Raw genomic sequence first — 27175 nt, 5'->3', positions numbered from 1 at the left:
TGCTTAACCGACTTGAAACACCCACATGCCCCAGGACTTAGTTATTTTATAACTGGAAATTTGTACCTTTTGAAAACCTTCATGCCTTTTGCCCAGTTCCCAACCCCAGCCTCTGGGAGCCACCAATCTGTTCTCTATGAATTTGGCTTTTTGGTTTTGGTTTTGGTTTTGTTTTAGATTCCACATATGAGTGAGTATTTGTCTTTCTCCATCTGACTTATTTCACTTAGCCTCATACCCTCAAGATCCATTTCTGTTGTTGCAGATATTAGGATTTCCTTCTTTTCTTATGGCTGAATAATATTCCAGTGTGTGTGTGTGTGTGTTTGTGTATCACATTTTTTTAATTCATTCATCCATCGATGGACATTTTAGACTTTTTCCATGTCTTGGCAATTGTAAATAATATTGCAATGAACATGGGGTTGCAGATAATCTTTTCAAGATAGTGATTTCATTCCTTTTAGATAAATACCCAGAAGAGAAATTGCTGGATCATATGGTAGTTTTATCTTTAATTTTTTGAAGAATCTCTATACTTTTTTTCATAGTGGCCGCACCAATTTACTTTCCACCAGTGGTGCACTAGAGTTCTCTTGTCTCCACATCCTTGCCAACACTTGTTACTTCTTGTGTCTGGTAATAACCCTTTTAACAGGTGCAAAGTGATACCTCGTATGGTTTTGATTTGCATTTCTGTGATGATTAGTGATGTTGAGCACGTTTTCCTGTACCTATTGGCCATTTGTGTATCTTCTTTGGTAGAATGTCTGTTTAGATAAGGATACTTATTGTTATTAATAGTATTGTTAACATTATTTATGTATTATTAACATTATTGTTGCAATATTATTTTTTCAATTATTCTCTGATCATAAATGACCTTTTTTAAAAGCATGTATATTCTTGTGAATCAAAGCAAATATTTTAAAAGAATGATATATATAATAAAAATTGAATTGAGCTTTTAGATTATTATAATAAAGAACAAAGACATTTAGAATATATTTGTCTCATATTAGAAAGTGTAGGCCTTAAGTATTAAAAGTAACTTTTCAAACTCATTGCCAGAATTAAAATTTCACATCACGGGATTGTTAACAAACATTGACCAACATATTAAGATGGTAAAGTTGAACAATAAATAAAAACCTTTCTAATTATTATTTTTTTCCGAAAAAATCATGTACTGATGAAGTAACAATAGAAAGTTAACATTAATTTCAGAAGAAAAGGCACATCCAGACAAAATAGTCAAGGCGATTTGTAAAACGCAGCATTATATTTGTACTATTCTTAATCAACTGAATGCGGTAAATTATTTTGGTAAATCCTAAACTATGGCAGTAAGTTATAAAGTCAGGCCAGTAGGAAGGCTCCACCCCCCACCTTTAATGGAGTGTTTTGTTCCTGATGTAGCTGGCTCACAGAAATGTGCCCTAAATGTGCCCTCACTGAAGTGTCCCAAGCTTCTGGATTCCCATACCCAGGTTTCACTTTGTGAAGTCATGTGTCATCTCGGTGCCCTTAGGGACTTGACCAACTCTCCTGAGGTGGCACACACTTGATAATTGCAGCTCTTCATAGCACTGGGGCCACAAAAGGCTGAGCATAGTCACACTCAGGACTAGGAGGTACGCCTCTGAGAGGTGATGCCCACTCTGCGCACTCTACTCCCTGAATGGAAGAGAAGCTGCTCACTTGGGCCCTGTTGCCGTGAGCCACTTGATGTACTGGCTGGTCTTCGGCAGGAAGAGACAAGAACCAGAGATACTAGATCAAACTTCATGATCACCACCAACAAAGTAGGGACCATCAGGACGGTGAGCTCCTACACCACAAAAGTGGGAAACAGGTGAAGACCTGCTAACTGATGCAAAGAAAATGGTAACCAGGAAGTCACAAGTAGGCTTAACTTAAGACACGATCTCCTCGGTGACCTTGTAGCCTTGGGAAGAGATGAGCAGTCTGGCCAGGAAGCAGCCCAGCTCCATGGAGACATCCAACAGCTCCGTGACAGCATTAAAAAGATGAAGGCAGGGGCACCTGGGTGGCTCCGTTGGTTAAGCATCCGACTTTGGCTCAGGTCATGGTCTCATGGTGTATGAGTTCAAGTCCCGTGTTGGGCTCTGTGCTGACAGCTCAGAACCTGGAGTGTGCTTCTGATTCTGTTTCTCTCTCTCTCTCTCTCTCTCTCTCTCTCTCTCTGCCCCTCCCCCACTTGTGTTCTGTCTCTCTTGGTCTCTCAAAAATAAATAAATAAATGTAAAAAAAAAAAAAAAGATGAAAGCAGTGGGGCACCCCGGTGGCTCGGTTGGTTAGGCTTCCAACTTTGGCTCAAGTCATGATCTCACAGTTCATGGGTTTGATTTGAGCCCTGCATCGGGCTCTCTGCTGTCAGTGCAGAGCCAGGGAGCCTGCTTCTGATCCTCTGTCCCCTTGCCTATCTGCCTCTCCCCTGCTCTCATTCTCTCTCTCTCAAAAATACATAAAACATTTTTGAAAAAGAGGTGAAAGCACAGATTCTTATAAGATATTTTTTATTCCCTTTGCTTCCAATGTGCAGCTTTATATAAGATAGACCTATGAGATAAGTCTTTATGATAAGGCATAGAAGAAAAGCAGCAGCCACAGAGAAGAGAATCTAGCCAACAAGCCAGTATTCACAGTAGTGAATTGGATAAGGGCCGCCCTGCGGGCCATGACTAAAGCCTGGCTGCATGTCCTGCACTATGAGCATCTCGAGCAGCACCGTGTATAGTCAGCATCACCTACTTCTTTTTCACCACAGGTACTACCCATGAGGAGCCTGGACACTACGGGTGTGCTTGATAAGGACAAGCAAGTAGAAATAAAGTGCTCTGGGTGCGTCTGATCTGTAAAAGATGTCCCCATAGTAAGCCGAATGCAGTCACTGCTAGTGCCATATGACGTGGTCCTTGTAGGGCAATCTTTCCTACCTTTCTCAGCTTCACTGGGGAAAATTCTAAGCCAATAAGAAAAAGAGTAAAGAACCCCAAATTCTCATGTCTCCACTTGTACAATAAACTTAATCCCCTTTCGTCCTGGAGGTCCCAAAAGTATCCCAGCAGTCGTGAAAGGAAATATTGTATGTCGGCAGTCCCGTTGCTATGCACAGCCGGCTCCAAGGAAAGACAATGCTCCTGTGCTAACAGCGTTCTTGGTCAGGTGGTGATCTGCACCCGGGATTGTTGTGTCTCTGGGCTTGGTCAAAATATACTGGTCATTCTGGGAGTCAGTCAGCATGCTAAGACCCAGATCAGGCTCCACTTCTCATTTTTTGTGAGGTGTTGCTTAGAGTTGCCTCTTCTCCCACCCTCAGAACTGCCTCAAAATTGACCCCTTTGACTGATGCATTGTCATCAAAAGTGCGTTCTTCCTCTTTCTCACATCTTCAAGAATGTCATCAAGCATGGATAAACTCTTGTTTTGATGATGTGTATTTTTGAGGGCTTCAACTTGATGTTTTTCTGCTGCTGGAAGTTCCACAGGTTCCATCTCTTCCTTTACTGCAGCCTCTCCCAAGGGCTCTAGGTGCTGCCTGCTGCTCTCCTTCATGGTCACAACATCTTTGTAATTTCCCTGCAGGGCTCTCTCAGGTCCATGGACAGCCTGGAAGACTGTGCATTTTCACTTCATTCAGCTCTTTTTGGAACATTTCAAATGTATGCACCTGAAACATTTTCTCTTCATCCCACAGACCGGCATCTTTTCCCACTTCTCTGATTGTCCTTTTCAGTCAGTAAAGAACCCCAGTCTTTTAGTGAAGAAACCCAGAGAGCTTTCCGCAACTATGGAGGATCCACTGCTTCCTCTGAGTTATAGCCACCCGTCCGCCTCAAGCTGTAACTTGATGGCATGTTCCAACACCTCTCCACGTTCCACAGCATCCATTATCAAAGGAAGTACTAGAAGCAACATCCAGAAGTAATTTGCTCTAATACCTTCACGATCCAATTTTACAGGACAAGGCAAGGCTGTCCAAAGCTTTCTGCTGAGCTGAGCTCATATTTAGATACACATTTTCAGCTGATACCAAACGCAGCACCTGGTGCTGCATGCAGGTGGTCCTGGAGCAAGCAGTGTGAGTGTGGCAGGAACAGGCCTGACGAATCCAGCATCAGTTATCTAGCTACTTTGGAACCTGGCCCAGCCGCAGTGCATGCTAGGTCTGACTCCTTGGCACTGAGAGCCAGACAGGGAGAAGCCTTCCTGTTTCCCCTTTCAGGTGGCATGTGGTGGGGCTGCCCCCCAGGGTGGGGGACGGGGGCAGGGTTGGGCTTGAGGAGGGCCCTAGCCACCCATTGCCCTCTCTGGAATGCAGTCTCTATTGTAATGTTATTTTTAAACACAAAAAATCAGAAGTCCTCTAAATATCTAAAAGTAGAGGTTTGGTTAAATAAATTTGACATATCCATATTATGGAATATTATAAGTATACAGAATATTTTAAAATATGTTATTGACATCATAAGGTAGTCACAGGATATTGTTAAGTGGCAGAAAGTATGCTAAAATCGTATGCATGGCATGAGATATTTTTTACGAATTAAAATTTTCTTTACTTGGCACATATCAGATATAGAAAACAGCTGTAAGAATATTCATCAGAATGTTGAAAAGGATTCTACCTAGGCAGTAGGATTATAGGTGATTTCTTTAGTCTTTGTATATCTGGATTTTAACTGTTTAATGGATTTGCTACAATGGGCATCTTTTTATGAATACATTTTTCAAGTGTCAAAAGATACCACGCTAAACTGTTGAGCCATAACACAAGAATACCTAACATATAATCTTTCATTAGCAAGATTACTTAATACCAAAAACCTATTGTGTCTGTTAGTGTTCTTTTCAAAGTCGTATTGTTATTAGTTTATGTAGTAATTTGGTATGTGCTCTCATTTCCTTGTAAGAGGCATTCTTCACGTCACCACTTAATTGATACCAGTTATGTGAAGGATAAGAAATTATACAGAGAAAAAAAGAAAACAGTATTCTGACTACACTTATTCCTTCCTCTTATTTGTAGATTTTAATACTCAGTTGGCTTAACATTCATATTCCAGAGCACTTTATTTTATATGGAGACACCACAGTTGCATTCCCCTATGTTTCTGCTAAGATGTCTTTATACTAGAAGACAAAAAAACTACTTAGACTATTTTGTTATATTAGAATTTGTTTTATCAAACATTTAACAGAAAAAGCAGCCCATGAATTAGAATGCACGATTCTTTTGTCAAATATTCTTACTGCAAAAGAATTTGATCTAGCAGATTTTTTCAAACATTACTCTGCTTTAGTAACAGTGAAACCATTCCAGTTTGGAAAAACTCATTAGAATTAGTGGTTAGCTTCTTTTCCTGTGTCTTCAGCCACTCTCTCTCTACTGCCTTCCCATTAGCCTTCCCATGTTTAAATTGCTTTAATTCTTTTTTTTTAAGTTTATTTATTTTGAGAGAGAGTGAGAGTGAGAATGAGTGGGGAAGGGGCCTAGAGAGAGAGAGAGACAGGATCCCAACTAGGCTGCACACTGTCAGCATGGGGCTCAATCCCACCAACCACGAGATCATGACCTGAGCCGAAATCAAGAGTTGGACGCTTAACCGACTAAGCCACCCAGACGCCCCTGCTTTAATTTTTAAAATAATTGCCTTCATCCTCATTTTCCCCAGCAACAGCCCTTGTCATTCTTTCCTTAAAAATATAAAAATAAACTATTTTACTTGGCTCTGTTTCCCTCCCACCCCCATCTTCATCTCACTCTTTCTTGTCTTATCTAAGCTTTTCCAAGGACTGCTCTATACCTGCTGTCTCTGTTCTTTTTCTTTTATTTATTCCTCCTCACACTGCCCTCCAACTTTGGCTCTAGCCCGTGTAAATAAAGTAGCTCTCTGAAAGGTCACCATGATGTAATTACCAGATCTAGTGTGGCTATTTGTCATTTCCCTTCTTGATTGACCTTTCTTATGTTTGTCACTACTTCCTCCCTTTGTTTCCATGACAGCCATCCACTTTCTTGCTTCTCCTACCTCTTTGACCACTTTTTTTACTTAGTCGTCTTCCCTATATCACATTCTCCTGCCCTTTCTCCTTAAATGTTTATATTCATTAGGGTTCTCTCCTTTTGAAGAGAACTTACTCACAGAATAGTGTTATCAATCCACATGACCTAAATACAACTACACATTTTTGAATTCCAGATCTTTTATCTCTGCCCTAGATTTCTAGACTGAGTTCCAGACCTGTATATCTAACTACCTTCTTGACATTGTTCCCTGAGCAGCACACAGAGAGGACAACCTCATAAGCTCAAAACTGAACTCCTGTTTTCCTTGCACATTTTCGCCTGGTCCTCCAAACAAGAAAATGTATGATTATTCCTGACTTTTTCCTCACCCATCCTATGTATTTAATCATTAAGTCCTGTTGATTTTTCTGTCTTAAATATTTCCTCCCTCTCAACTTGCTTCTCTCTTGGATTGTTGCAATATCCTCTCTCCTCAATAATTGCAGTGACCTTTTAACTCATCTACATCCCACCAGCCTCCAACTCGCAAATGTATTCCCCCCCCCCCCCACTCTCTGAATTTAGAATCTTTTAGCAGCCTTCTGTTATCTATAATAAATTATAATTGCCTTGCTTTATATACTTCCTTTATATAGTTACTTTTAGTGTGTAGTAGAAGGCCCTGCATGATCTAAACACTTCTCTAGCCTCACGTCACTTTGCATTCTAATAAGTTGTGTTTGCTTCAGCAACACTATAAAACCTACAGTTTCACATGTGTTCTCTCCCCTTTTATATTTTAGGAGGCTTGGTATACAAATGGAGCTTGTATTCAGGGTTTTTACTATAAGGTATTTGGTTGAGCCATTTCCTTAAGGAAATCTCCCTTGTCAGTTTCTGGCCTTTTTCTCTTACATTGCTCAGATTCTACAGAAAAGGTTTTTCAGTCTCTCTCCTGACATTAGCTTTCTGCTAGGATGAGCTTTCTGCCAGTATTCTTTGAGCCAAGTAGGAGTGGGGGGGGGGGGTCTGCATATTGAGTATGTAAATTTGCATTTAATCTTCTTGTTTTCAAGTATGGCACCCCCCTTGCCACCAATTTCCCCTGATGTTTTACAGTTATGCCTGGTGTCTTAATAATCAGGTTACCCTTTCTATAACATAAACCTCCAGAGTGTGGAGGGTCAGCCATCTAATAAAAGGTGAGGAAAATGGATCTAGATTATAACTACTTCTTAACAGATTTTTGAACAACCTCCTGTTTTCAGCCTCTTCTTCATCCCCACTTTCAGAGGTTCTTGGTCGCTCTTATAACCAGGCCTTTCAAGAGTTCTGCTTTATCAGTCTAATCACTTGTTAGCATTCCCCATGGCTGGCCAACAGTTCAGCTTTCCCACATCTACTAAGTCTGTCGCCATTTGCCCATCTGCCTTCTAGCTGGTAAGATTTTGCTGCTATCCTCTTCTGGTTCCTTGACCTTTTTTTTTTTTTTTTTTTTTTTTTTAATCTTCTCTCTGTTGTTTTAGTAGAGTTCATTGGGGGAGATGGAAAACTAAATTATGTGTTCAGTCCCTCGATTTGACCAGTCTTCTCTGCCTCCATGTCTTTGCACATGCTTGTCCTATGGGAGGTCCTGGAGCTCTCATCTCAATCTTTTGATACTGTGCTCAGGTAGCTTGTCCTCTAAATACTGTGGCCCCTGCTTCAACACATTCACTCCCACCCTGCTTGCTTCTAGTTCTGTCTGATCTCTTTATTTAGTAGAACGTGAGGATTATAATTATTTGATTACGTATTAGTCACCTTTGCTGGTTATATATAGTAATCCTAATCAGATTTAACGAATTACTGCATTAGTAGAGGTCATTCTTTGGTCAATGTTAAATATTAACTGCTCTTTAAAAGTCAGAAACTTCAGCCTGTCTTTGTGTGCTTTACTAAAAATTCAGTTTTCAGTCTCAAAAAAAAAGTTATTTTGGAATAATTTATTGTGAAAACCTACATTTTTGTGAAGTATCAGCTTGCCACACTAATTCCCTTGACTGTAGTGAAATTTAAATCAAAGTAGTACCAGGAAGTAGGACCAGGAAATGTATAAGAATAATGCTCAAATTAATTTTTTGTAGTAAAAATATCTTTTTGATTCTTAATTCCATGAAGAGAAGTTTGGATGTTTTATTATGTCCTCATGAAATGTTATAGAATACACATTTAAATAGAAGCCTCTGACATCCACTGTAGACAGAGATTTAGTGTATCTTATTTGAGTTAATATGAATTTAAAATGTCTTGACTTTTTCTTTCTCCCTTCCCCGCATTCCTAATGTCTTGACTTTTAATACAGGATGATCCAGCACAACCATATAAAAATGTCATCATATTATAATTTAGATCTTTTGAGATATTTTATTCTCTCTGTTCTTAAATGCCCAGTTCTGTTTAAAATCAAAACAGGGGAAAAATTTTTTAAAAAAATCAAATCAAATAAAAACTGGGGCGCCTGGGTGCCTCAGTCAGTTAAGCATCTGGCTCTTGGTTTCAGCTCCAGTCATGATCTCATGGTTCATGAGTTTGAGCTCTGCACTGATAGTGTAGAGCCTGCTTGGGATTCTCTCTCTCCCTCTCTCTCTCTGCCCCTACCCCGCACATGCTGTCTGTCTCTCTCTCTCTCTCTCTCTCTCTCTCTCTCTCTCTCTTTCTCTCTCCCTCCCCCTCTCCCCCTCTCTCCCTCTCTCTCTCCCTCTTCCTCTCTCTGTCTCTCTCAGAATAAACAAATAAACTTAAAAAAAATAAAAAAATAATACAGATACAGTGATTGCTGATGATACTTCAACTTTGATTCATCAACTGGTTAAATCTTGTTGGTTCTGGTGGAATATATAGAGACCCTTAACATTGCAGAATCTCAGAGTTGGAAGGGAGCTTAGAATCCCTGAAATCCAAACTTCTGGCTAGCTTCAAAAAGCCTGAGATAGAGATAGAGATAGTTTGAACTACTATTTGTGAATAACTTCGTATCTTCTGGATACCAGTGTCTCTCTCAAATTCTTTTTTCATCTATTTAACAGCTCTTGTGAGTCTGTCTTGATGTAGGAGACAAAGAGACAAACACATAATTGTTATGGTGTCTTTTCTGCATAGATAAGCCATTGTTTTACACATGCTTTCATTTATTACTATTATTTTTTATTTGATTATAGTTGACACACAATGTTATGTGAATTTCAGGTATATAACATAGTGTTTCAATAACTATATGTTATGCTGTGCTCACCACAAGTGTAGCTACCATCTGTCACCATATAACACTATTACACTAATACCACTGATTATATTCCTATGCTGTGCCTTTTATTCCTGTGACTGATTCATTCCATAACTGGAAGCCTGTATCTCCCACTCCCCTTCACCCATTTTGCTCATCCTCCTTTTCTGGTATCCATTAGTTTGTTCATTCTCTGCATTTATAGATCTGATCCTGATTTTTGTTTGTTTATTTGTTTTTTAGATTCCACATGTATTTGTCTTTCTCTGTATGACTTTCTTAGCATTATATCCTCTAGGTTCATCCATGTTGTCGCAAATGACAAGATCTCAGTTGACTGTGTAATATTCCATTGTGTGTGTTTGTGTATGTACGTACCTGTATGTACCACATCTTCTTTACCCATTCATCTATCAGTGTACATTTGGGTTGATTCCATATCTTGGTTATTGTCAATAATGCTGCAGTAAATATAGGGGTGCATATATCTTTTTGAATTAGTATTTTCATTTATTTGCAAATGATATATCTGATACAGAGTTAATATCCAAAGTATGTAAAGAACTTATAAACTCAACACCAAAAAACAAATAATCTGATTAAAAAGTGGGCAGAGGTCCTTAACATTTTTTTTTTCCAAAGAGGAGATTAAATTGGCCAACAGACACATGTAAAGTTGTTCAACATCACTCATCATCAGGGAAATGCAAATCAAAACCAAAACGAGGTATCACTTTATACCTATCAGAATGACTAAAGTCAAAAACACAAATATTAGGTGTTGGCAAGTATGTGAAGAAAAAGGAACCCTTGTGCACTGTTGGTGGAAATGCAAATTGGTGTAACCATTGTGGAAAACAGTATGGAGGGTCGCCCAAACTAAAAATATAAATACTATATAATCCACTAATTCCACTTCTCAGTATTTCCCCAAAGAAAAAACAGACTTTCATTTTAGATAATGTATAGAAGGGTAGCCTTTGCATAATGTATGACTTACCACAGTTCATACTTTATTATAATGGTGGCTCAAAATGGCTAGCATTTTATTTTCATGATTCACATTGTGTTTCTAAATAAAAAAACATGCAGGAGACACACAGGTCTTCAATAATTATCGTGGTCTTATTTATGACTACCAAAATTCTGTAAGAAAGAAACAACCAACCAAAAGATTGAAAATAACAAACATACTAAAGGTAAAAACTTAATCTATCTTTGGCACATGGCATATATAACACTTCATCATTGTGTCATGCATCAAACCTATTACAGTCAATTTTTTTCAACTAAATATGGGTGTTTAAAAATTAACTAAGCTTTACTACCCAGGTGAGTGATCTAGGAACCATTATAGTGTTATTTAGAGGAGTATGTATATACAGCTGGAAAGTACTGCATGAGGGTACAAAGTTTTATTTTAGACATGAGCCAATAAAGAAGTTGAGCTATGTAATTATGTTTAAAAGCACAAAAACTGCTCTGCGATCTGTGAAAGCCTGTATGTCAAAGTAGTAAAATTAAAACTGTGAAGTTTCTATGACCGTAAAGCATGATGAGGAAAACTCAGTCTTCATTCTAAATAAATTTTACATTAATATTGTTCAGCATCTTTGGGGTTATTATAGGTAGGAAGCCAATTAAAGGATGGAATAACATCAGATTTTCATTGCTATGAACTATCAGTTTTTCAAATTGAAGATTAAAAGATTAAATTCCAAATGTATGTAAAATATCATTACCATCAATACCATAATCAGGAAGCATTTACTGTGCACCCGCTTTGTGTAGAGGGGATTAGTAATAGGTTTCAGAGCCCCTAGAGTAATTAGGAGGAAGAATCGAATAGCACTTAGTACTCTTTTATCTCACGCAGTACAACTATTTTACAGATGAGGAAACTGATATACAAAATAATTTCTCTAAATTCATTCAGCCTGGGTGGTTCAGTTGGTTAAGTGTCTGACTTCAGCTCACGTCATGATCGCATGGTTCATGAGTCTGAGCTGCATCGGGATCTCTGCTGTCAGTGCAGAGCCTGCTTTGGATCCTCTGTCCCCTCTCTCTCTGCCCCTCCCCATCTTGGCGTGCTCTCTCAAAAATAAATAAACCTTTAAATTCATCCAGCTAGTAAACAGGTTGAGCTGGAATCCACATAAGAATCCAAATGCCATGCTCTTAGTCATTACATCACTGCATTAAGTCACAATATTTTCAAGAATAGTAGCGAGTTTCTGTCTTAAAATATTGATGACAGTAGCCTGAGAATTTTGCCTCATATATAAGCGTGGGGTCAGACAACTGCACGTTCCCTTTGTGTACCAGTTACCACATTGTATGATGATTTCAAGATGTGAATAAAGATTTGAGGCTTAGAATTTGGCAGGGTCTGTTTGAGGATCACTCAAGGGTACTTATTACTTGTTTCAGGAACAGCATCTGTCGCAGTGGCAGGGATCCTTGCGGCTCTTCGAATAACCAAGAACAAACTGTCTGATCAAACAATACTCTTCCAAGGAGCTGGAGAGGTACCTGCCTTATACAGTCTTATGTTCTCTGAAACTAATGAGTGGAATTTATCTTAATTATTCATTAATTTGAAGTTCAGGGTATTCTTTTAAGTTTTTAGTAGACTGTAGGTTTTATTGAAAGATTTCCAAAAGTAAGTATTGAGGCATTTTAATTTTTCATAAGGAGGCATAGCGATAGTTTTCAGTCTTAAATTTGTAAGATAATCAAATGGTGCCATGGGTTTCTGTTTTACATATTTAAGGTGCCATGTGGGAACAGAGAAGTTTCCAGTGTGTGATTATGTATAAAAGCCTTTAAGGATTTAAGCTGTTGTATCTGATGAATTTAGTATCCTCCAGTTTCACATATGAGAGTTTCCTTGACTCACAAGTCAATGCACACATAGATCACTATATGCAAGTTTTTAAGAAAAAAAATTGAAATGGAGATTCGTCATGCATTGTAACTGTTTACGTGCAAAAGCACCAAAACATTTACAATTGCTGGAAGGAGATGGCAGCAAGACAAAAGTGGACTGTTTTCTGTCCTCCTTTGCTATGAGTTAATCATTTGAAGAAAGAAAACTAGACTCCAGTGATAATAATTCCCCCAACAATAGGAATTAAAATGTTAATTGAGTTTGAACTTCTTGTGAGAAAACTGCCCAAATTATTTGGAATTATAGAATGTAATGAATGGAGAAATACTTTGTGGCTGTATATATCTTAAGAAGCTTTACAATTTCAAATTGAATAGGATTATGAATAAGTGTAATACACTGGTCGAAATTGTATATATTGTGTTTGTTTTGATTTTACTTGTTCTTAAAATATGCAAAGCTAGAACTTAAATGCCAAGATGTAAACCTTTTAAAGTATTCTGATGTAAATCACAAATTCGTTTTCACATCAAAATAAAATCAAGGCTAAATTATAGCTTATTAAAATTTGAGTTTTTATTTGTGTCGATGTTACATGCTGTATTTAATTTTAGTAAATTTCTTCTTTGAATTCAAATTGTTTGAATTTCCCAAGCGTTTTGATGAATGGCACAGGCCAGTTCTTGATACTCAGCAGGGCAGAGGTATTCATGGTTGGATGACTCAAAACTGCCACTTGTTTGTCCCTGAAAAGGTTTCGGACATTCACCGATTATCACAAAATTCATCAAATGCCAAAGAAGTAGATTCCTTTAATCTTGCAAGAGATTTCACAGTACTTTCTTTGTCCAAATTAATGGAGTAAATAAATGCTTGGGGACAGAGATTTTATATGTTTTATTCTATTGCCTAATTGGTCAAGTTCCCATCCAAATGACCAGGCTTCATTCTTCAAATTCAATTAGAGGATCTGGAGCCCAACAATAAACAATACAGTCCAATGAGCAAGGCTGACCAGTTCATTATTTTAGGGTCAATATTTGCTTGTTGAAGCAAATCTTAATTGCATTAACAGGATTAAAGATGATGACAAGGATATCACTGGTTTATCTGTGGCTAAAAAGCAAGCCACATAATAGTGGTTCTGTTGTGATAAGAAGAGTAAACAGTTGTCCTTTAGCTTAACCCGAATGTGACAAAAATACTTTGCTCCCAGTACAAATGAATGAATATAACTCTTTAGGTCAATGGAGCCGTTTTGTTCTTTCTTGTTAATAAAGATCTAATGGAGTGAAACATTACGTGGAACAACTTTTTAAAGTTTGTGTTCATTACCTCCTTCTCAGGCTGCCTTAGGGATTGCACACCTGATTGTTATGGCCATGGAAAAAGAAGGTTTACCAAAAGAGAAAGCCATGAAAAAGATCTGGTTGGTTGACTCAAAAGGATTAATAGTTAAGGTAAGAATCTGTCAGTTTTAACTAGAATAAAAATTAATGTGCCGTTCTGGCTGCCCATCTCAAAGACTACAACTGCTTCCACCCACCCTACCCCAACACCATGTGAAAAGAGTAGCCATTACACATGAATGACCGTGTCGTACAATAATACTGATTACTCTTCTGAAAAAGAAGCTTGTGGCTCAGCTGTAGAATCTGCCTGTAGTGTACGTAGGCCCTTTACAACTCTGTGGATTGTCAGGCCACTTGAATTAGTTTGCACATGAGGCAGTTTGATAGTGACACAACTGAAACACCTAGCTATAGGTCCTTTTACTAAGGGCTATCTGTCAAAATGCACACTAGCTGGAATAAAAAAAGAACAAACAATGAAATAGCCCCTCTTTTGCCGCTTTCTCTCAACCAAAGTCTTGAGGGCTTCAATGAGAATTCCTGAAGGGGCGTTAATAAATGGGCTGTTACAGTGTTAACTGACAAAGTCATTTCCCCAGCTGTAATAGAGATAACAGGACCTACTTCATAGGTTATTATGAGAACCAAATAAGACTAAGAATGTGACCATGTTGCTACATAGTTATAAGGCATTAATATTACTTCTACCTTCTGTGCACATTAATCACTCTTCCTTAAACTGCCAGAAAAAATACTTGTAAATCCCCTTTCTACATGGAAATGAATTTTTAAAATAACCAGTGATAAGCATAGGCTTCAGGAATTTAATATAGAAACAAATGTGAATGTGAACAAACTTTCTGGAAAACTATCTTATGTGTATCCAAAGCCTTTACAAGTTTATGCTTCTGATCCAATAGAATTGTAAGAATACGTCCTATAGAAATAGAGATGTACACAATGTTTTTTGTTTTTTTTCTTCTTAAATTTTTATTGAAATTCATTTAGCTAACATACAGTATATTTTTAGTTTCAAGTGTACACTTTAGTGATTCAGCACTTTCATACAACACCTGATGTTCATCACAAGTGCCCTCCTTAATCCCCATCATCTATTTAACCCATTCCCCCAGCCACTTCCCCTCTGTTTGATCTCTCTAGTGAAGACAGTTTCTTGGTTTGCCTCTCTCTCTCTCTCTCTTTTTCTCCCTATGATTTTTGTTTTGTTTCTTAAATTCCAGATATGAGTGAAATCATGGTATTTGTCTTTCTTTGACTGACTTATATCACTTAGTATAATAGTCTCTGGCTCCAGCCACATCATTGCAAATGGCAAGATTTCTTTCTTTTCTATGGCTGAGTAATATTCCATTGTGTGTACATGTACATCTATCTATCTATCTATCTATCTATCTCTACATACATATATGTACACACCACATCTTTTTGCTTTCCTTAAATTTTTTAAAAATTTAAAACCACACATCTTCTTTATCCATTCATCAGTCAGTGGACACTTGGGCTGTTTCCATAATTTGGCTATTGTAGATATGCTGCCATAAAAATTGGGATGCATGTATCTCTTCAAATTAGTATTTTTGTATTCTTTGGGTAAATACCTAGTAGTGCAATTGCTGGATTACAGGGTAGTTCTATTTTTGACTTTTTGAGGAACCTCCATATTGTTTTCCACAGTGGCTACACGAGTTTGCATTCCCACCAACAGTGCAAGAGGGTTCCCTTTTAGCCACATCCTCGCCAACACCTGTTGTTTCTTGTGGTATTGATTTAGCCATTCTAGCAGGTGTGAGATGATATCTAATGGTAGTTTGTTTTTTTTTTTTTATTTAAATCCAAGTTAGTTAACATATAGTGTAGTAAGGATTTCAGGAATAGAATTTAGTGATTCATCACTTATATAGAACACCCAGTGCTCATCTCAACAAGTGTCCTCCTTAATGCTCATCACCCATTTAGCTCATCCCCACACCCATCACCCCTCCAGCAACCCTCAGTGGGTTCTCTGTATTTAAGAGTCTCTTATGATTTGTCTCCCTTTCTGTTTATATCTTATTTTTTGCTTACCTTCCCCTATGTTCATCTGTTTAGTTTCTTTTAGAACTTTTTTTTTTCAAATGTTTATCCATTTATTTTTGAGAGAGAGAGAGCACACAAGCAGGGGAGGGGCAGAGAGGGAGAGGTAGACACAGAATCTGAAGCAGGCTCCAGGCTCTGACCTGTCAGTGCAGAGCCAGACACAGGGCTCGAATCCAAGAATGGCAAGATCATGACCTGAGCCGAAGTTGGATTACCAACCGACTGAGCCACCCAGACGGCCATCTGTTTTGTTTCTTAATTCCACACATGAGTGACATATCTCATAGTAGTTTTGACTTGTATTTCCTTGATGATGTGTGATATTGAACATCTTTTCACATGTCTGTTGGCCCATCTGTATGTCTTCTTTGGAAAAATGTCTAGTCATGTCTTCTGCCCATTTTTTTAATTGCAGTGTTGTTTTTTGGGTGTTGAGTTTTATAAGTTCTTGGTATATTTTGGATAATAACACTTAATCAGATATGTCATTTGTAAATATCTTCTCCCATTTTGTAGATTGCCTTGTAGTTTTGTTGATTGTTTCCTTTGCTGTTCAGAAGCTTTTTTATTTTGATGAAGTCCCAATAGTTTATTTTTGCTTTGGTTTCCCTTGCCTTAGGGACATATCTAGTAAGAGGTTGCTAGGGCCAATGTCAAAGAGGTTACTACCTATGTTCTTCTCTAGGATTTTGATGGTTTCCTGTCTCACATTTAGGTCTTTCATCCTTTTTGAATTTATTTTTGTGTGTGATGTAATGAACTGGTCCAGGGTCATTCTTGTGCATATTGCTGTCCAGTTTTCCCAACACCATTTATTGAAGAGGCTGTGTTTTTTTCCATTGGATATTCTTTCCTGCTTTGTCAAAGATTTATTGAGTTTATAGTTGTGGGTTCATTTCTGGGTTTTCTGTTCTGTTCCATTGATCTATGTGTCCATTTTTGTGCCAGACACATGTTTTATGTTTAAGAATGTTATCACAGCATTAATTGTAATAATGATATGTTTTATCATATATAGTCATTATAATAGTAATATGCTGTATTTACCTAAATAGAGGATAACTGTGAAATAATTATGGAATAGCCACATGAATAGAATATACAGGCTTAAAGTTTTTTTGAAAGAACTATAAGTAACATTAAAGGACTAGTAATGTAATGTTAGATGAAAAAAGGAAAACACCATGTTATATGTCACTATTTTGTTTAAAAAACTGAGTTGCATATAGAACTATAGAAGTAAATGTATCAAATACATATTAGTTTAAATCTTATTATTTTTAATGCCTTTCTGTATATTACAAATTCTCTATAGCAATTATGTTAAAGCCAGAAAAAAATTTTAAATAATATAGATAATATTTTCCTTAAAGAGTGTGTGAATAAGTTTTTGTGACAAATGAAAAAGAAGTAAAACAAGACAGGACATACTTTATAACATCTGAAAATCAAATAATAATCATTTTATTAACTTGCCATGTGATTTTTTTATCATATATAAGAAAAACATGAAGTTTAAAATTTCTTGTCTTAGAAACTGCTTTTGCTTTGAAGAATCAGCATAAATAGAAAAAGTTTTGCATTCTGGCCACGCAACGTATATTGTGGTGAGGAAATGAGATTTACTGAATGAAATTGCCTCTGGGTCAGGTATTGTACTAGACTCTGTGACTCAGTAAGGCCCTTGATCTTAGAAGGCTTACAGCCTAGTGGGAAAAACTCAAACAAGTCATTATAACTGTATATGAAAATGTTATAGAAATATGTCCTTGGTGCTAGGGGTGTTGAGGAGATGATGCTTCCACCTGCACTAGAGAGAATAGTGGGAATGTCAAGAAGGGCTCTTAGAAAAGGTGTTTCTTCAGCTCATTTTGAAAGGGAGAGTTGAGTCTCCATGGACATCTTAAACGTCTTCTATCTGAAACTGAGGCAAGGGAAGCAGAATGGAAAGTTCACTAGGAGATCTTGGCTGAATTTGAGGATCATGTCTTTCATCTCTCTGTATCTTCAAAGTCCTACATAGTGTCTAGCGCATAATTGACGATAAATGTTTTGTGAAAAAGTGAATTGATTAATGAATGGCCTTCCAGGCAGAAGACCAACGTTTGCAAAAAAAAAAAAGATATTTCACTGGGAGAGGCATTTAGAGACTAGGTTTCAAAGGAAACAGATGAACAGTGAGGAAGGCTCTTGAAGCAACTTACTGCTTCAAGCAATTGAAGAAACTTAATGCAGAGGAGTCTTGTGTCTTGTGACTTCTCAGCATTGTTGAAGATGGACTGAAATGAGGTGAAACTGAAAAAGGAAACTAGTTACAAAGCTGTTGTAATAATACAGATAAAAATTAATTGGTGCCTGAAACAAAGCAATGATTATGAGGGTGAGTAAAAGGCATTTGATTTGGCAGACTTTTAGGAAATAGGATTGTCATACTTAATAGCCCACTAAATATGGGAGGAGAAGAAGGGTAGAATACAGATGGGAATCTAGCAGGACTCCTTGGGTGTCTAGATAAGTGATGTGACCGTTGTGATAGCAAAGGAAAGGAGAACAGACTAAGAGAAAGGTAATGTAATCCATTTTGGACAGAGCAAGTTTAAGGTACCTGCGCAGATCTCATGGTGCTACCCCCTTGGCAATCAGAGGTTACAAGAATGATGCTCAGGATAAGGATCTGGGCTCCTGGAGACAGATTTCCGCACGTAAAAAGTTGGAGCCATGGTAAAGGCCATACACATTGTGCTGTAGTTAGGGATGTAATAGATTTAAGGACCTAAAAAAGTGAGTCTTTGTGGTTTTCTTTTGTGATTTCTAATGACATTTTTATGTGAAATCTTTATAGAAATGTACCGATTTTAGCATCTCAAATAATTTTAATGTAGACTTACTAAACTGAGACTGCAAATTCCATGGATTATAATACTTGGAATAACTGTGAATTTGTTGCCTAGGCCTAATCAGTCACTCTTACCTCATGTCTTTTACTTGCCAAAATAAAGAACTGCATATATTCTGCTTGCCAAGATAAAGTTACATTTTAAAAGGTTGTTATATATTTAACACCTTGTGCACTATTTAATATAAAAGAAACATGAGGCTTCAATTAACCACTTTTTCTTTCAAGTTTTTAAAAAGTCAAAATTATTATGTTGATTTTTGTTGCAGAACTAATAAATCTTAGGATAGCTAGTAAATTAATGTATCTTGCTTTCAAGTTTACGTGATTTTTTTTGTTTGTTGTCCTTTATCTTTAGTACTTTTACAGCCTCTCCTGAGAACCAATAATAATAATTTATTAATTGTACTAACTGGTAATGTCATTGTTTATAATACACAAAAAAAATACCAAATTCATGCTTTAAACACATAAAACCAAAACCTAAAAAGGAAACTGTGAGGTTGCCTCATTTATGGAGTTCTGTCATCATTAGACCAGATGATAATTACTCTGACAGGGAAATGCTACCACAGCCTGCTAGGAAGGCCCTGTCTACAGATGCAGAGAGGGGCCCAGTTCAACTCTGGTAAACTAATGACCTGACACAGAACCAGGCCCGTGCAGTGGGCAAACTGTCCAGGTGGGCATGGATTAGAAAACAAAGCACTTGTGGAAGAGTTCTTCTAGTGCCTGTGTGTAGGAAGGAATAAATACTTATCAGTAGCAATCCGTAGTTAGTTTTCTAGGCCTGTCCTAGCTCATGAAATGCTAAGCCAAAATCTTGAGGTCTTTGCTGCCTATCCTCTCCAGCCACACCAGAACATCTGAGACTTTGAAAAAGGTAGTAATTCAGTATGGTTAATCATAGCTTCTATCCTGTCCTAAGAATCAGCACAAAATAAGGGAGAGGGGAGATTGAAGAAATAGTAACATTCAAAAGAAATTCTCAGCTATCCATAATACATTTAGTGTAATTAGAGACTCTTGAAAAAAAGAAAGAAACACCATAGGGTTTGAGATTTCTAAGAAGTATCCACGTGCACTTTGCCAAAAGAAGGCAAAAAGCATTTCAGCAAGGGATCCTGGAGAGGGGAATGAACAGAAAAGAAGTCTTCTGTATCCATATCCAACTGATGTGAGTGGTGTAAAGAATCTGGATTCCAAATTAGATTTTGAAAGAAGGAGGAAAATGAGCCATTGGTGCAGAAAACAGAAGTCCAAAGGTATAGGCAGTTGCTTTAATATTGCCAGATCTAGAGGTCACATTTCAATAGTTCTTTTCATCTAAACCAGATTGTCACATCAACTTTGAAAACAGTGAAGAAAATACTTGAAGGGCGCCTGGGTGGCTCAGGCAGTTAGTGTCCGACACTTGATTTTGGCTCAGGTCATGATCTCATGGTTCGTGGGATCAAGCCCGTGTCAGGCTCTGTGATTGGGATTCTCTCCCCCTCTCTCTGCCCCTCCCCCTTTCTCTCTCCCTCTCTCCCCCCAAATAAATAAGTGAACATTAAAAACAAAGAAAATACTTGTACCTTTATTTTTGTCTTTTGATTCTTCTGTTTTTGGCAAGTAGAGTCCTTCAGCAGTGCTAGTATTATCGTTTCATGATTCCTGGCCTTGCTAAGTCAGTGCCAAGAATCGAGCCTTTGGGGGAAAGACTGTGGGTAATCTGTGTTTCTTACTGGGTGGATGTCTTCTGGTCAAGATCTGGCTTCAGTGGCTAGGAGCTGCCAGTGCTGTTGCTACGCCTAAGAAAATAAAGTGTTCACGATGGGCGCCTGGGTGGCTCAGTCGGTTGAGTGTCCGACTCTTGATTCCAGCTCAGGTCATGATCCCAGGGTCGTGGGATCGAGCTCCGTGTCAGGGTCCACACTGAGCTCAGTGTGGAGCCTTTTTAAGATTCTCTCTCCTCTTTCCCTCTGCCCCTGTCCCTGCTCTTCTGTCCCCCTCTCTCAAATGAAAAAAATAAATAAATAAGAAAAGAAAGTAAAGTGCTCATGCTAAAAGTATGCATCTCTGCCTTTCATACAATGTTTATCCATCTTCTTTGTGATTTGCTTCTCATTCCAGGAAATTTAGGGGCTTTAAAGCACATTAAATATTTTTCATTGTATCTGAAGTTGTCAGTCAAAAAAGCAGTAATAGAAATCTGTGATTGCTAATTTATGTTATTCTGTAGCTTTTCTTCTTATTAACAGAAAAATCAATTTATACATTTTTTAAAAACGTATCACATATCTTTTTAAAATGCATCTGGTAGAAATGTGACAAATCATTTGGTGCAGTGATTCTAAATATTGGCTGATCATCCTAATTACATGGGAAATTAAAAAAACATATATGTACAGATTCCAGGGCTTCATCCTGGACTTGACTTAGAATATCTGAAAGCAAGGTTCAAGAATCTGGCTTTCCTGAAGTGAGTCTGGTGCTCATTTGGCTTTGGATCTCGTTCACTTTCATCACATTGTCATCATCGCTAACCCAGACTGCTTTTAGATGGAGAAATCTACGTCCATGGAAGTATCATAGGGCGTGCCCTAGGTCGTGAGGTGAGGGAAGAGGCTGAGGACTATTGTCCTGAACCTTAGTCCCATGTTCTGTGTCCAGCATTTGTAGATGGCGTCTTCTGTGTCTCACCCGGGAGCTCTTTTTTTACCCTTCTGAATACCATTACAAGCTTTCAGAAGTAACATGTATTTATTTGCTGTTGGCTCTTAGAATGCATTCTTCTACTAGTTATTTATTCATGTCCCTAGACAACAAAATTAATCAGAAATTAATGGCATATTGACAGTAATTACAGTTTTGTAGACAATATTATAAAATACATTTAAATTTTTTTTTGAATTTACTGTTTTGGATAGTTTGAGACACTGCACTCAGGAAAATATTTTGAATCATTCAGTTAAAAAAATGGGTATCACGTCTCTGTCACTTTCAGTTTATTCAGCGTCTTCTAAATTCATTTTACAACTTGGATTTGTAGGTCCACATTCAATATAAACAGACTAGATCCCCTTTTGTTTGCATTTTGCATTCCCAGCACAATTCAAAATGTACCAGGTTGAATTCAGTTATTTCAGCTGCTAAGAAATCATTACTTTTTTTTCTTTTCTCATTTCTCTCTTTTGTTTTTTTTGTTTGGTTTGGTTTGGTTTGGTTTTTTTTGAGAGAGAGAGAGAAAGTGCCAAGTGCACAAGCAGGGGAGAGGGGCAGAGGAAGAGAAGAGCCTAAAGGAGAATCTCCAGGTTGAGCCTGGAGCCCAGTGCGGGGCTCGATCCCACCCCTGTGAGATCATGACCTGAGCTGAAACCAAGAGTCCAGTGCTCAACCGACTGAACCACCAAGGCTCCCCCAGGCAGTTTTTAAAATAAACAGATCAGTGGCATCTTTTCCTCTTTCATAGTATTTCTTATTTTCTATTCTTTGATAATTCTGAAAATGTTACAAATGTTCTTTTCTCTCACAATCCTTTCTGTGAGGTTTCTCCTTTCTGCTTAAAGTAATCCACAGGTTAAAACTGATTATATTTAACTGTTATTAAAGAAGAAAACATGATACTAGAATGCAGTAATATAACATTTAAAAGCCAGATCCAGGAAGTATGGTCTTTCTTGGCCATATTCATCATTGGTTATTCCTTTGATGGAGTACAGTTTTTAGTCCTGTGGTATGTAAATTTTTTTTCTTTTTACATTTATTTATTTTTGAGAAACAGAGTCAGACAAAGCATGAGCTGGGGAGGGGCAGAGAGAGAGGGAGACACAGAATCCGAAGCAGTCAGCACAGAGCCTGATGCGGGGCTTGAACCCACGAACTGTGAGATCATGACCTGAGCCGAAGTCGGACGCTCAACCGTCTGAGCCACCCAGGCGCCCCTCAGTCCTGTGGTATATAAAGGGGAAGCAAGAGTGTCTGAGAGTTCACTTGAGCCACCTCACTGATAGGGAAGAGAGATGGGTTCAATTAGAACAGATTCAAAATATCTGGGTTCCTCACCTGGGAAAGGAAGACTGTGATTCAGTATCTCTTTTCAAATACACAAAAGATCATTTAAGAGCAGTGACACAGAATTGAACAAAAGGAAATTATGTAATAAACAGGAATTCAGGAATAAAAAAAACACCATTGTTTAAGGATAGAACAGTGGTAAAATTTACATTACTATGAATCTTAAAAATGTATAGGGGCGCCCATATAGCTCAGTCAAACATCCGACTTCAGCTCAGGTCGTGATTTCGTGGCTTGGGAGTTCGAGCCCTGCATGGGACTCTGTGCTGACAGCTCGGAGTCTGGAGCCTGCTTCGGATTCTGTATCTCCCTTTCTCTCACTCCCCCTCCCCCACTTGGGTTTTCTCTCTCTCTCTCAAAAATAAGTAAAACTTTTTAAAAACCATATAGACACTTTCTTGGTTTTAATGTTTGGTCATTGGCCTTCCCAGAAGATAAGGGCTTCTCAAGGCAAAGTTTCCTCCTGATGGTGTGTGTACTATTTTCAGATACAAAATGAAGAGACTACTAGCCTAAAGATATGTATTAGTTCAATTTTAGGTTAAATTGCTCTCCAAGGAGACCCCAAAATATGTTAACCCAAACAAGTTAAAATGTATTTGTCATCTGATAGGATAGAGGTGGGCAGAACAGAGTCATCTCTGTGTCCATCATCTATCTCTGGGAAAGCAAAGAAGCTTTCCAGGTGTCGCCATCACAGCCACCTGGGGAGAGAGGGTGGGGAATGGACCGGGGTGGGGGGGGTGTGCTGCATCAGAAGGTGCACACCTCACTTCCTTCCACTCCACCCTTTCCAACAGAGATAGTCTCATGCCACTCTACGTTGCAAGGAGGCTAAGAAATACAGTCTCCACCTGGGGAACAATGTGGTTGGCTAAAACTGGAAAATCTTATCATTAAAAAGGAACGAATGAAAAAAGTTTCAAAAAAGAGATTGTACACTTAAAAATTTAAAATTTCATACTGTGTTTTCACGGTAATGTAATTTTTTTTAAAGGATAGCATGAAGTGCCTGGCTGGCTCAGTCAGAAGAGCATGTGACTCTTGATCTCCAGATCATGAGTTCGAGCCCCACACTAGGTGTAGAGATTACAAAAATAAATAAATAAACTTAAAAAAAAATTAAAATTTAAAAAGGAGAGCATGAATATTGATGGACAATTAGAATTCTCTACCATGGCATGAAAAGAGTTTCAGAATTTGGATATAAAAGTAATATGACATTTTCAGACACTATAGTAAATTTATTGAATTGTATTTGCATAATACTTATACTTTGTCTGGTGGAAAATCAAAAAGACCAGAAAGCAAACCCTGTGACATGTTGTTTACTCTAAGAGTTACGCATCTTCTCAGTAGCCCTCAAGATTACATAGCATTGCATTGAGGTGACTCTAGCTATTTTGGAACAGGTGAATAAATATCCTGAGATCTCTTTCTCTGTTAGGGAACCTAGCACACGTTAAACAAGTTCTCTTGTCCATAAAAACATTCTGAAATGCAAATCTCCAAACCTTAGAAGAAGTAGACACAGGGCCAAATGTTCAGGAGTAGTTGTAATACACATCTGCATTAGCAAGGAACTGCTGAGGCTGTGGACTCAAGAATCAGTGTCTTAGCCACAGACAGGAAGCTACCAAATATGGTGGCTGCCAACACCACCATTACTCAGCACACCTGTGGGTGGTAGGCTAGATACTAGAGACCACTGCTTTTGCCTAAAAACAAACAAGCACTACCACACGCTTCCAGAAGAGCCACATGGCTTCTACTTCAGGATGTGCGTTTTCTCCTTCAACGTCCTACGAAGGTACATCAGCGTGGTGACTGCTGTGTCAGAAGTAGAAACTCAAGCTTCAAGATATAGTTTAGCCCTTTAACCTCAAGTGTACAGGAAGCCACACTAGAAGCAATTTAGAGTTCTGTGGTATTTGCCATAAGAGCCTCAGGTAGATGTTAGTCTAACATCTTGCCTTTATACTTGATATTGAGTATATGCATTTCTGGGAAAGAGCAACAAGCCAAAACGCTGTTGTGTTTATGTTGGAAGCTAAAAGTTATTATTCCCAGGAAATATGTCTCACCAAGCTGCAACTTTATTGAATACCTGTTCTAGAAATTTCACTGTAGTGAGAACAAAAATAGTTGTGAATTTTAGCTCATACTACTTCCAGAAATAGTTTAGAAATAATTTAGATAGTTAAATACTGTAACCATCAAATGGTTCCAAATTCTTATTCCTACCCAAAAATCAGAATTTTTCATTCTTTTCCAATAATGCAAGATTTTTTTTTTTTTTGCCACATAACTAAGCAGTAATAAGAGCATTGAGGATTGCAAAAGCATTCTTTTCATTAAATCATTTCAGGGAAAGGAACCTCTTATTCCCAAAGCAGCAAATAGTAATAATGAGTAAAAAGAAATGATGGAATATATAATCAAAATTTATTTGAGGATAATTATCCTCTGTATCACCCAGCTATTGCTGAGTTATTAAAAGCTACAATATCTCAGTGACATACAGCAATAATGATTTATTTCTCACACACCTGAGGGTCAGGTGGAGCAGCTCTGATGATGTTGGCGGGGTGGCTCTAAGCTGTAGTTTGGGTCCAGGTCTTTTTCACAAGGTTCTCATCTTCAGTGGACCATCAGGCTACCCAGGTTATGCACGTTAAAGCACAAATGGCAAAGGCACAAGAGAATGAGCAGAAACACCAGTTACTCTTAAGGCCTAAGGTTGGCACACTTTCATTTCAGCGTACATTTTATTGACCAAAGAGAATCACATGTTCAAGTCCAAAGAGAAGGGGTGGGAAAGTATAACTTCTTTTTGTGGAAGGAACTGTCAAGTTACATTGCAAAGAACATTGACACAGGAAATGGATGCTGAGGAATTGGGGCCTAAATTGAAGTCTTAATTATCAAAATATTTAGAGGAAATTCTGTGGTACTCCAAGGCTTCTGTTTCTTTCATTTGTGACTAATAAATTATCATTAAGCCTAGCCTTTGTTTATATACTAGGATAACATTTAATTAACCTCCATAATTGAGATATGTAAATGAAATAGACTTCCTGGCTGAGAAGATAAGAGAGGGGAGGAGGATGCTACCAGGTAGCTCCTCCCCCCAATTTGGTGAGAGTTGTAAACATTTCAGTGTTGTCATAGATTTCTTTGTATTATTAAATAGCAATTTAAAAAAATCTTGTCTCATAAATACAGTGTTTACTCATGGAATCAGTCTAGGTTTGCATAAACTACTTGTTAGACCCATGACTAATTTTAAAAAAACCTATGATAATAGATAGGTTTTATTGATAAAAGTGGCAACTGAATTTATATGATTTTTGACTTTTTCTTCATAAAGAAGATGAATAAGAATATGGTCTAATATACTCAATTTAATATAACTGGAGACTAGTAAGGAATATGAAATAGTAATCTTCAAATTTGATTCTGAGTGAAATAAGATTTTTTCTTGATATATAATTGATGTATATGTTTGTGTCAGTTTTAGGTATACAGCGTAATGATGCAAAACTTGTGTATATTCCAAAATGATCACCACAGTAACTCTAGTTAACACTTATCATCACACATAGTTACAAATGTTTTTTTTCTTGTGATAAGAACTTTTAAGATCTATTCCCTTAAAAACTTTCAAGTATACAATACAGTATTAACTATAGTTGCCAAGCCGTACATTATCCCCAGGACTTACTTATTTTGTAACTGGAAGTTTGTACCTTTTGACCACCTTCACCCATTTTGCCCTCTGTCCCCCAACTCCTCACCTCTGGCAACCGCCAATCTTTTCTCTGAATCTGTAAGTTCAGGCTTTTTTTTTTTTTTTTTTTTGGTTCCTTTTTTAGTTTCTACATATAAATGAAATCATATGGTATTTATCTTTCTTTGTCTGACTTATCTCACTTGGCATAGTGCCCTCAAGGTCCATCCATGTTGTTGCAAATGGCGATATTTCATCATTTTTTGTGGCTGAATAATATTGTGTGTGTGTGTGTGTGTGTGTGTGTGTGTGTGTGTCTTGTTTTTAATCCATTCATCCATCTATTCATGGACACTCAGGTTGCTTCCATGTCTTGGCTCTTGTAAATAACACTGCAGTGAACATGGCATACAGGTATCTTTTCTATTTAGTGTTAAGATTATTTTTCACAGTGTCTCAGAAGAAAAGGTAGGATAAATAACTTTTTAGAATGCAGAAGTGACTAACAGTAAATTCTATTCTTAGGAAGCTATTCACTCTAATATCCTGCTCATAATAGAAAACAATAATATAGAAACAGCACTTTACAGAAGACTAAGAAAATATACCAAAATTATAGCTGTTGGTATTATGACTTTTTTTCTTCCTCACAATAATTTTAATTACAACAGCTAATGTTAAGCTATTGTTTAAAACTGGCACAATCCTGGGGTGCCTGAGTGGCTAGGTTGGTTGAGTCTCCAACTCTTGATTTCAGCTCAGGTCATGATCACAGTTTGAGCCCTGCATCGGGCTCTGCACTGACAGGGTGGAGCTTGCTTGGGATTCTGTCTCTCCTCCCCCCCCCCCCCC

At 37.7% G+C, this 27175-nt stretch overlaps 1 protein-coding gene and 1 pseudogene across 1 annotated transcript in view; one reads left to right on the top strand and one right to left on the bottom strand.

Moving 5' to 3' along the window:
* Nucleotides 1-27175, top strand: part of ME1 (malic enzyme 1) — a 192226-nt gene that overhangs the window by 143285 nt on the left and 21766 nt on the right. Inside the window, exons 8-9 of the mRNA XM_049653949.1 lie at nt 11730-11827; nt 13536-13649. Coding sequence (XP_049509906.1) covers nt 11730-11827; nt 13536-13649 — 212 coding nt within the window. The remainder of the gene's footprint in view (nt 1-11729; nt 11828-13535; nt 13650-27175) is intronic.
* LOC125938162 (transmembrane and coiled-coil domain-containing protein 3-like) lies at nt 1514-9705 on the bottom strand (annotated as a pseudogene).

Source organism: Panthera uncia (assembly GCF_023721935.1).
Source record: "Panthera uncia isolate 11264 chromosome B2 unlocalized genomic scaffold, Puncia_PCG_1.0 HiC_scaffold_24, whole genome shotgun sequence".
Taxonomy (NCBI): domain Eukaryota; kingdom Metazoa; phylum Chordata; class Mammalia; order Carnivora; family Felidae; genus Panthera; species Panthera uncia.
The sequence above is the reverse complement of the archived record's forward strand: the minus strand, read 5'-3'. Positions and strand labels throughout refer to the sequence as shown.